Raw genomic sequence first — 12003 nt, forward strand, 5'->3', positions numbered from 1 at the left:
TTAGAAGGTAGTTAATGTCTGGCTTGTTCCCTTAGAGGGTACTTAATGTCTGGCTTGTTTCTCTTAGAAGGTACTTAATGTCTGGCTTGTTCTCTTAGAGGGTACTTAATGTCTGGTTTGTTCTCTTAGAGGGTACTTAATGTCTGGTTTGTTCTCTTAGAGGGTACTTAATGTCTGGTTTGTTCTCTTAGAGGGTACTTAATGTCTGGCTTGTTCTCTTCGAGGGTACTTAATGTCTGGCTTGTTCTCTTAAAGGGTACTTAATGTCTGGCTTGTTCTCTTCGATGGTACTTAATGTCTGGTTTGTTATCTTAGATGGTACTTAATGTCTGGCTTGTTCTCTTAGAAGGTACTTAATGTCTGGCTTGTTCTCTTAGAAGGTACTTAATGTCTGGCTTGTTCTCTTAGAAGGTACTTAATGTCTGGCTTGTTCTCTTAAAGGGTACTTAATGTCTGGCTTGTTCTCTTCGATGGTACTTAATGTCTGGTTTGTTATCTTAGAAGGTACTTAATGTCTGGCTTGTTCTCTTAGAAGGTACTTAATGTCTGGCTTGTTCTCTTAGAAGGTACTTAATGTCTGGCTTGTTCTCTTAGAGGGTACTTAATGTCTGGCTTGTTCTCTTAAAGGGTACTTAATGTCTGGCTTGTTCTCTTCGATGGTACTTAATGTCTGGTTTGTTATCTTAGAAGGTACTTAATGTCTGGCTTGTTCTCTTAGAAGGTACTTAATGTCTGGGCCGCAGCTCTTCCTCAATTAAAAAAATTCATGTTCGAGCATCTTCACACCATGTTCACACGTTCATACCATGTTCACACATTCGCAGCACGTTCATACCATGTTCACACCATGTTCACACGTTTTGACCATGTTCACATGTTCACAGCACGTTCACACATTCGCAGCATGTTCACACGTTTTAACCATGTTCACATGTTCGCAACATGTTCACAGCATGTTCACACATTTGCAGCATGTTCACAACATGTTCACAGCACGTTCACACATTCGCAGCATGTTCACACCATGTTCACACGTTTGCAGAATGTTCACACCATGTTCAATGTTCACACCATGTTCATACGTTTGCAGAATGTTCACACCATGTTCAATGTTCACACCATGTTCAATGTTCACACCATGTTCACACCATGTTCAATGTTCACACCATGTTCATTGTTCATACCTTGTTCACATGTTTGCTGCATTTTCACACCATGTTCACACTATGTTCACATGTTTGCAGCATGTTCACAGCATATTCACACATTCGCAGTATGTTCACACATTCACACCATGTTCAATGTTCACACATTTGCAGCATGTTCACAGCATATTCACACATTCGCAGTATGTTCACACATTCGCACCATGTTCACTTGTTCACACCAGGTTCACATGTTTGAAACATTTTCCCACCATGTTCACACACTTGCAGCATGTTCACATGTTCGCAGCATGTTCGCATATTCACATGTTTGCAGCATGTTCACACATCTCATGTGAATGATCGTCTTTGGCTACAAAGAGCAACCGTAATGATGTACTAATTAAAGGGAATTAAGGCCCATTTTTTTCTTCCAATGTTTTGAATATGCTTGTTTAATAAACATTGGGACAGAGGCCTGCCTGCATGGGAGTATGAGAGTGGACAGGATTGTGCAGACGTTATGAGCCTAATGGCCTCATATTGCATTGAAGTTTCTTGTGCAATTATTATTGTGACTAATACGCAATTATTATTGTGTGACTAATACGCAATTATTATTGTGTGACTTATACGTAATTATTATTGTGTGACTAAAAAAAAAAAAAAAAACCACCTTTAGAGGCCATTTTTCCCCGCAAGCGGGTGTTGGCCTTTTTCGGGAACTGTGGTTGTTGTTGTTTTTCGGTTCCCTTTTTGAAGCAATGTTTTACGGCCGGATGCCCTTCCTGACGCCAACCCTTTTTGCCGCCTTTAACGACAAGCAGGGAATTACCAGTGAACTGGTACTCAATTTGCCGACCTCGGAAGGATGACAGGCTGAGTCAACCCCCCTGGCGTTAATTCAGCATTCGACCGGGATTCGAACCCAGGATCCTAGGATCCTAAGCTGGCACCCTAGCCGCTAGCCCAACACCAGGGTGACTAATACGCAATTATTATTGTGTGACTTATACGCAATTATTATTGTGTGACTAACACGCAAATATTATTGTGTGACTAATACGCAATTATTATTGTGAATAATACGCATTTATTATTCTGTGACTAATACGCAATTATTATTGTGTGACGAATACGCATTTATTATTGTGCGATTAATACGCAATTATTATTATGTGACTAATACGCAATTATTATTGTGTGATTAATACGCAATTATTATTGTGTGACTAATACGCAATTATTATTGTGTGATTAATACGCAATTATTATTGTGACTGAAACGCAATTATTATTGTGTGACGAATACAAAATTATTATTATGTGACGAATACACATTTATTATTGTGTCATTAATACGCAATTATTATTATGTGACTAATACGCAATTATTATTGTGTGACTTATGCGTAATTATTATTATGTGACTAATACGCAATTATTATTGTGTGACGAATACGCAATTATTATTGTGTGACTAATACGCAATTATTATACTGTGACTAAAAAAAAAAAAAAAAAACTATTGTGTATTGTGTGACTAATACGCAATTATTATTGTGTGATTAATACACAATTATTATTGTGTGACTAATACGCAATTATTATTGTGTGACTAATATACATGACTAATATAATATACGTGACTATACATGACTATACGTGAATATACGTGATGTGACTAATATACGTGTGACTAATGTGACTAATACGCAATTATTATTGTGTGACTAATACGCAATTATTATTGTGTGACTAATACGCAATTATTATTGTGTGACTAATACGCAATTATTATTGTGTGACGAATACGCAATTATTTTTGTGTGACGAATAGGCAATTATTATTGTGTGTCTAATACGCAATTATTATTCTGTGACTAATACGCAATTATTATTGTGTGACTAATACGCAATTATTATTGTGTGACTAATACGCAATTATTATTGTGTGACTAATACACAATTATTATTGTGTGACGAACAATGATTATCATTATTGTGTGACTAATACGCAATTATTATTGTGTGACTAATACACAATTATTATTATGTGACTAATACACAATTATTATTGTGTGACTAATACACAATTATTATTGTGTGACTAATACGCAATTATTATTATGTGACTAATACGCAATTATTATTGTGTGACTGATACGCAATTATTATTCTGTGACCAATACGCAATTATTATTGTGTGACTGATACGCAATTATTATTGTGTGACTAACACAATTATTATTATGTGACTAATACGCATTTATTATTGTGTGATTAATACGCAATTATTACTGTGTGACTAATACGCAATTATTATTGTGTGATTAATACGCAATTATTATTGTGTGACTGATACGCATTTATTATTGTGTGACGAATACACAATTATTATTGTGTGATTAATACGCAATTATTATTGTGTGACTAATACGCAATTATTATTGTGTGACTAATACTTGTCGGGGCGGTCACGGGGCGGTCACGCTTATTGGGGTCGGGGCGGTCACGGTTTTTCGAAGCTGTTCCACGATCTTCATGCACGCTCGAAGTTGAGTAATTGTCACATTTGTATTTTTGTCGAAACTGTATTTATATTACGTGTGTGTACCTTTTGCGTGTCCCTCGGGAGATTTATCCGTGTTAATCTTTCATACGTGTAAAAAATAGTGGAGTATTTCGTGCCACGCGGCCTAGTTGTTGAAGCTTCCGACCTTGAGGCTTGGTTCTCTCCGGGCATCCAAAGCGGTTATTTTTTCATTCGTGTGTTTGTCAAATTTCAACTCGTTATTTTATCGTCCATGCGTTATTGTTTGTTTAGAGTTAGTTTTGGTTTGAATTTCCTGTAACTCGTAATAAATTAATCGTGTTCTGCTCCTCGTGTGCGGCCTTGTACCCCCGTCGGTGTTTGTTAACTTAAGTCCCCTACATCGTGTTTTGCTAGGCTCTTTAATTTTTTCCCTTCTACCCTGAACATAATACTCTTTGTCGAACGTTTTAAATCCCCACCCCCCCCCCCCCCCCAAAAAAACAAAAAACAAACAAAAAAAACATTTATTTTCCTTTCTCCACGTGTGCTGTTGTCTCATCCTGTACTTTCTTTCCAGGTGTGCTGTTCGCCCCCGCCCCCATTATCTCCTTGCCATCCACCTTTTGCCCTGTTCACGTGACTCGTGGTGGTCCCTCTCGGCTCTCTCCCCGTTGGTATTTTGTGCATATAAGATTGTTTACAGTTCTGTTTCAATATTATTTAAATATGTTTAACCTTTCCCCTTCAGTGTTTTATTCAGTGGTATATTACAACACGCTGTTTTTCTTCCTATTTAAAAGGCTTTTCTCAATTTCCTCTCCAAGTCATTCCACGTCAAAAAAAAGAAATTCAATCTCTTATACGTCTCCCTCACTACATGGTCTAAATTCACACTCATTCCACCCCTCCTCCATCGTTCTGAATCGGATTGCTAACTTGAAAATCACAACAAACCCAATTTGTTATCAATGTTCGTCTTTCATTAATCATCCACTTTCTAAACTCCCCTCTTGCCCCTCCCCTCCAAATCCCCCCCCTTGCCCCTCCACTCCTGAACTCCCCCCTTGCCCTTCCCCTCCTAAACTCCCCCCTTGCCCCTCCCCTCCAAACCCCCCCCCCTTGCCCCTACACTCCTAAACTCCCCCCTTGCCCCTCCACTCCTAAACTCCTCCCTTGCCCCTCCCCTCCTAAACTCCCCCCTTGCCCCTCCCCTCCTAAACTCCCCCCTTTCCCCTCCCCTCCTAAACTCCCCCCTCACTCCTCCCCTTCAAACCTCCCCCCCAACCCCTCCCATTCAAATCTCCCCCAATACAATTCCTCTCCAATTCTCCCTCCTCCCCCCTCCTCCTCAAAGCTGCCTCCTCCCCACTTCGTCTCCCTTCTATCTCGTACCTCCACCCCCCCCAACCTTCTACTTTCCTCTGCCCCCCCCCCTCAAATAACCCTCACTGTCCCTCATCCCTTCACCATCAAACCTTTCATCCTCCTCATCCTTCCCTTTCTTGGAACTCTTCTGTAATCTCTGACACACTATCAACTGCTCTCCCTACCTCCCCCTCTCATCCTTCATCTTACCCTACTCCTCCCCTCCCCTGTCCTGTACCCGATGCTCCCCCTCTCTCTTCATTAACGGTATGGACCTCAAACATCCGGGGCCTTCGCTCAAACCTGACTGATCTCTCCATACAGGTTGCTTCTGACAATCCAGACTTGATCTGCTCAACAGAGACTTTCCTCCTTCAAGATGTCTCTGATTCCTTAATATCTCTTCCTGGTTACTCCCTCCTCTGGTACGATAGACCTGAGCCTCGTCCTGGTAGTGGGGTGGCTATCTTTATCAAAAACTCTCTTCCTCACTCTCCTTGCACTGCCCTCTCTCCTCCTCACCCCCAGGAGTAACCTCTGGCTACGGCTTCCTCTCTGCTCCCACCTTTTGTTCAAATGTGTTCTGTACCGTCCCCCAAACAGTGATGACTCCATTTACATTTCACTGTCTGACAACATGGACCAACTTCTATCCACTCATCCCAACTCTCTCTTCCTCATATGTGGTGACTTCAACTGTCATCATGCCACCTGGTTGGGTGTGGGTTCCTCTCTCACCAGCCATGGCACCTCAGCAAAGGACTTCTGTGACTCACTGGGATTGACACAATCTGTCAATTTCCCAACCCGGATCTCAGCCAATGGAGTATCTTCTCTTCTAGACTTGGTTATGACAAACTTCCCTGCCAATGTCTGCTGCTCTTCTTCTGCTCCAATCGGTTCTTCTGATCATGTGCTTGTCAAAGTGGACATCTCTCTGGCCATTCTCAGAGAGCCTCCTCAGCATCGACGAGTCTGGCATTTCACTGAGGCCGACTGGGACGGTCTTCAAGCAGCCATCAATCGTCTGGATTGGTCTCCCATCTCCACTGCCTCTGACATCAATTCTTCCAAAGCAAACTGCTCTCTCTCATGCACAGATTTATTCCATCTCGTCTTCAGTTGTCTCACCCTTCCTCCCGTCCATGGTACACTGAATCTTGTGGTGAGGCAGTTGCCCTGAAACAACTTGCCTTTGCCTCTTGGAAGGCTAATCCAACTGAAGGCAATCTCAGTTCCTTCCACCAAGCTCGGAACAAGTGTGTGTCTACCCTCAAGAGTGCCAGGAAGCACTATCTCTCCTCACTCAAGAATGAACTCTCAAACCTGTCTCCTTCCTCCAAATCCTGGTGGCGTCTGGTCAAATCCGTTTCTGGTGTTTGTTCCCACTCCATCCCCTCCCTTACCTCAAATGGCCACACAGTTGACATCGCACGTGACAAAGCCGAATGCCTCAACTCTGTGTTTGCCTCAAAATCTTTCATCCCAAACCCATCTCTCTCTGTTCCCACCTTTCCCAGTCGAACCCAACTGCTACTGGACTCTATGTCCTTCTCTCCTGACAAGGTGGAGGAGTTTTTGTCTAACCTCGACTCTGATTCTGCAACTGGACCAGATGGCATCAGCCCACGGGTCCTAAAATCCTGCTCTGCCGCTCTATCTCACCCTCTCTCTGTTCTTTTCACCCTATCTTTTACTCAAGGTCATGTGCCAGCATCCTGGAAATCAGCAAACATTACCGCTTTACACAAAAAGGTGCAAAAACAGATCCTTGCAACTACAGACCAATCAGCCTGCTCCCAATTATCAGCAAAGTCATAGAATCCATCATTGCTTCGGATATGAAATCTTTCCTCTTCTCCAATGGCTTGATCTCTGATCATCAATTTGGTTTCAGACCAGGTCACTCTACTCTGGACATGCTGCTTCTGCTGTCTCAACAATGGATGGAGGTCCTCAATGCCAAACAGGAAATCAGAGCTGTCTCCCTTGACATATCACGTGCCTTCGATACGGTCTGGCACCCAGCTCTGCTCACTAAACTCTCCTCCTATGGTATCCATGGAAATCTCCATGCATGGCTGGCGGACTTCCTCTCTGGTCGTAGTCAACGTGTGGCCCTGAATGGATTTCTCTCATCTCCCCTTCCTGTTCAGGCTGGAGTTCCCCAAGGCAGTGTGCTGGGCCCTGTGCTTTTTCTGGTCTTTATCAATGATCTCTCCGACTCTCTGGAAAATCCTCTCTATCTCTTTGCTGATGACTCCACTCTCTGCCGCTCCATTCCTCTTCCCTCAGATCGGCAGTCTGCAGCCTCCTCACTCTCTGAAGACCTGGACAAAATCACAGACTGGTCAAACAAGTGGAACATGTCTTTCAATCCTGACAAATCTCACACTCTTACGATGTCTCTCCGAAAAGATCGACTGGACAACCCTCCCATCTACTTTCTCAACAATCCCCTCCAAGAAGTTCTGTCGCTCAAGCTTTTGGGTCTCACTATCTGCGATGATCTTTCTTGGGAAAACCACATTTCCAAGCTGGCCTCCAAAGCCAGTCGCCGACTGGGCATCCTCCGTCGTGCGAAGTCCTTCCTAGGCACACCTGAGCTCCTCACCACATACAAGGCTTTCATCCGCAGCTCAATGGAATACTGTTCTCCCCTATGGGCTGGTGCTCCTGCCTCACACCTAGCTCGGCTTCACGCTGTTGAAACAAAGCTTTCAGAATCATTGGAATCTCCCGCTATGAAGCTATCTCTGAGGGCCTTTCACTCACTCACCGCAGGCAGGTAGGTGGTCTTTCTGTCTTCTACCGACTCCTCTCCGGCCTTGCTCCCCCAGCTCTCTCTGTGCTCTGTCCCCCAAATATTCCTACAGGTCGCACAAGATCTGCCAGCAACCCTCTGATGGTTAAACTGCCGAAATCTCGGCTCTCTGCTCACCTTCACTCTTTCATTCCTCTTTTCTCCCGCCGCTGGAACAAACTCCCACACTCCCTTCAATCCCACTCCTCCCTCCAGGTCTTTAAAACAGCTGTTCACCACTATCTCTTATCTTCCCCCATCCAAAACCTTGATCTTTTCTACCCCCACTAATTCACCCCAGATCCACCTTGTTTGAAATTCCAACTTCTTTCCTGGAAGTCCTGGCAGTGTCGACATGTTTTATACCTCTCCCACCCCCACCTTCCCATGCCTCCCCCCCCAAAGCCCTCTCCCTCCCACAGATCTCTCGATGTCTCCATGTCTCTCGGTCCCTGCTCTCAAATGTTGTGTTTGTGTCCTTCCCCCTCTCTCCCCATCTTGTCTACCGCTCCCGATGTTATTTGTTTTATGTGTCGGTTTGTCTTTCTGTGTGATTAATGTTCGCTCTTTCACGAGCCTCGATCTTGTATCCAAAATAAAAATATAAAAAAATACACAATTATTATTATGTGACTAATACACATTTATTATTGTGTGATTAATACGCAATTATTATTATGTAACTAAAAAAAAAAAAAAAACACCTTTAGAGCCCATTTTTCCCCGCAAAGCGGGGGTTGGCCTTTTTCGGGCACCGTGGTTGTTGTTGTTTTTGTTGGTCCCCTTTTTGAAGCAATGTTTTATGGCCGGATGCCCTTCCTGCCGCCAACCCTTTTTGTCGCCTTTTACGACAAGCAGGGAATTACCAGTGAACTGGTACTCAATTTGCCGACCTCGGAAGGATGACAGGCTGAGTCAACCCCCCTGGCGTTAATTCAGCGATCTACCAGGATTCGAACCCAGGATCCTAGGATCCTAAGCTGGCACCCTAGCCGCTGGCCCAACACCAGGCTTATTGTGTGACGAATACGCAATTATTATTGTGTGATTAATGCGCAATTATTATTATGTGACTAATACGCAATTATTATTGTGTGACGAATACGCAATTACTATTGTGACTAATACGCAATTATTATTATTATGTGACTAATACACAATTATTATTGTGTGACGAATACGCAATTATTATACTGTGACTAATACGCAATTATTATTGTGTGACTAATACGCAATTATTATTGTGTGACTAATACACAATTATTATTGTGTGACTAATACACAATTATTATTGTGTGACTAATACGCAATTATTATTGTGTGATTAATACGCAATTATTATTGTGTGACGAATACGCAATTATTGTGTGACTAATACGCAATTATTATTGTGTGACGAATACACAATTATTATTGTGTGACTAATATGCAATTAGTATTCTGTGACGAATACGCAATTATTATTGTGTGACTAATACACAATTATTATTATGTGACTAAAAAAAAAAAAAAACCACCTTTAGAGGCCATTTTTCCCCGCAAAGCGGGGGTTGGCCTTTTTCGGGAACCGTGGTTGTTGTTGTTTTTCGGTCCCCTTTTTGAAGTAATGTTTTACGGCCGGATGCCCTTCCTGACGCCAACCCTTTTTGCCGCCTTTAACGACAAACAGTGAATTACCAGTGAACTGGTACTCAATTTGCCGACCTCGGAAGGATGACAGGCTGAGTCAACCCCCCTGGCGTTAATTCAGCAATCGGCCGGGATTCGAACCCAGGATCCTAGGATCCTAAGCCGGCACCCTAGTCGCTAGCCCAACACCAGGGTTTGACTGTGACTTTTGTGACTTTTGACTATGTGACTGATATGCAATTATTATTCTGTGACCAATACGCAATTATTATTGTGTGATTAATACGCAATTATTATTGTGTGACGAATACGCAATTATTATTGGGTGACTAATGCGCAATTATTATTATGTGACTAATATGCAATTATTATTGTGTGACGAATACGCAATGACTATTGTGACTAATACGCAATTATTATTCTGTGACTAATACGCAATTATTATTGTGACTAATATGCAATTATTATTGTGTGACTAATACGCAATTATTATTGTGTGACTAATACGCAATTATTATTGTGTGACTAAATACCATGATTCAAATGCATTGAAAATATGCTCAAAATTCGATCAACAAGAGTTTCATAAAGTAGCTGATAGACATGGATCACATAAACGGTGAACCTGCACTCTCACCTTTATCCCCTTTTACACCGGGATATCCTGGAGTTCCAGGTTGTCCATGTGTTCCTGAGAGATTATGGAAGATGAGGTAAGAATCCATGCATGTTTTTAACCACAGCACTATACGCTGTATTACACTATATCACTAAATGTAGTACACTATATATACGCTGTACACAGCACTATATCACATGTATTTTAATCACATGTTAAAAGCACTATATGTGCTCTCTCTGCTCATCTTTAAAAAGATAGTCAGGAATGTAAATCATGACACAAAGTCGTTGGCATTTTGATAACATGCTAAATCAGGAAACATGTGGATATTATCGATGTGAATTTATAACCTGGAGAGACAATCAGGAAGGAACATACCTGGAGCTCCCTTTTCTCCTACAATGGCAAAGAAACAGAGCAAAGTGAGAACACAAGGTTAAAAAAGCACGATAATATGATCACTACTGCACACTGTTAGTCTGTCAGAACCACCACTACTGGCCAACAAGTGTGTGTGTGTGTGTGTGTGTGTGTGTGTGTGTGTGTGTGTGTGTGTGTGTGTGTGTGTGTGTGTGTGTGTGTGTGTGTGTGTGTGTGTGTGTGTGTGTGTGTGTGTGTGTGTGTGTGTGTGTGTGTGTGTGTGTGTGTGTGTGTGTGTGTGTGTGTGTGTGTGTGTGTGTGTGTGTGTGTGTGTGTGTGTGTGTGGATTCGGGGGAGGGGTGAATAGTTATTTGAAAAATTGGAAGAATTAAATAACATCCCATATTCATTGTAGCTCTATTGTTGTGGAAACCAAGTGGTGGATATTGGAGAGCAGGATAATGGAGGCTTCTAAAGAATATTACAACCTAGTGGTGGATGTTGGTGAGAAGGACAATGGAGGCTTATCAATAATATTACCAAGAATATCGACTCGCACTTCCGGTCCTCCGAGCAAGGAGGCTTGCTTTCATTCTCTCCATGACATCGAAGTTTGAGTATTTTCCCATTTGTGTCTTTGTCGAATTTCCACTGGTTCTTTTATTGCGTATGTGTTATTGTGTGTTTCTAGTTAGTTTTGGTTTTGTATTTATTGCAAACTTGTGTATAATTAATTAGTCATTTTTTGTTCACACCTCGTCACCTGGTCTCTCTCGGCTCCATCTCCCCGTCGGTATTTTGTGAATTTAAGTTCTTTCCTTCGCTGTATTTGCTTTAGTGTAGCAGCATAGCAAACCTGTTGTGCATTTTGTGATACAAGCACCAAATTTGGCACAAATGTACATTAATATGTTGCGAACATTTTCAGATATTGGGCCACTTGAAATTCCGTAATTTTTTTTTTCAAATTTTTTCAAATTTCGTCATTTCAAATTTTTCGGGTGACACCGTCACAATTTCGGTCTTCGAGGCCGGCCGATATAGTGGGGCGGCTTAGCCCAAATATTCAAAAGAATTGTGCATTTTGTGATACAAGCACCAAATTTGGCACAAATGTACATTAATATGTTGCGAACATTGTGTGGTCAGCAATGAAGACGAGAGTCTGAATTACATGTATGCAAAAGACCTTGTGAACCAGTGAAGCAAATACACGGGTAAGCATGAATTAAATCTAGGGCATGATATAATTTCCATGATGTTTACCTCTACACTCAATGGTGGAAGGAGGTAATGTTTTGATCCCAGCTTGTCTGTATGTCTGTTTGTCTGTTAGTCCACAAAATTCCAGACAAAGCTTGTAGTAGTGGTAGTTGTAGTGGTAGTGGTGATAACAGAAATTGTTATATAGAACTGAACTTATATTATTATTATATGCAGAAAATAACTTCATTTCTATATGCCCTGCAGTGGACAGGTTAATTGGTTTATGCACTGAAGGGGTCACCCTGGTGTGCACTGCTGTGTTCTGCCTCACTGAGTT

At 42.0% G+C, this 12003-nt stretch overlaps 1 protein-coding gene across 1 annotated transcript in view; it reads right to left on the reverse strand.

Moving 5' to 3' along the window:
* COL17A1 (collagen type XVII alpha 1 chain) overlaps positions 1 to 12003 on the reverse strand; it is a 261339-nt gene that overhangs the window by 4350 nt on the left and 244986 nt on the right. The window contains exons 52-53 of the mRNA XM_068111347.2: positions 10479 to 10496; positions 10116 to 10169 (exon numbers count right to left, since the gene is read on the reverse strand). Of these exons, the coding sequence (XP_067967448.2) occupies positions 10116 to 10169; positions 10479 to 10496 (72 nt within the window). The remainder of the gene's footprint in view (positions 1 to 10115; positions 10170 to 10478; positions 10497 to 12003) is intronic.

This window comes from Myxine glutinosa, chromosome 3 (genome assembly GCF_964187855.1).
Source record: "Myxine glutinosa chromosome 3, kmMyxGlut1.1, whole genome shotgun sequence".
NCBI classification, from domain to species: domain Eukaryota; kingdom Metazoa; phylum Chordata; class Myxini; order Myxiniformes; family Myxinidae; genus Myxine; species Myxine glutinosa.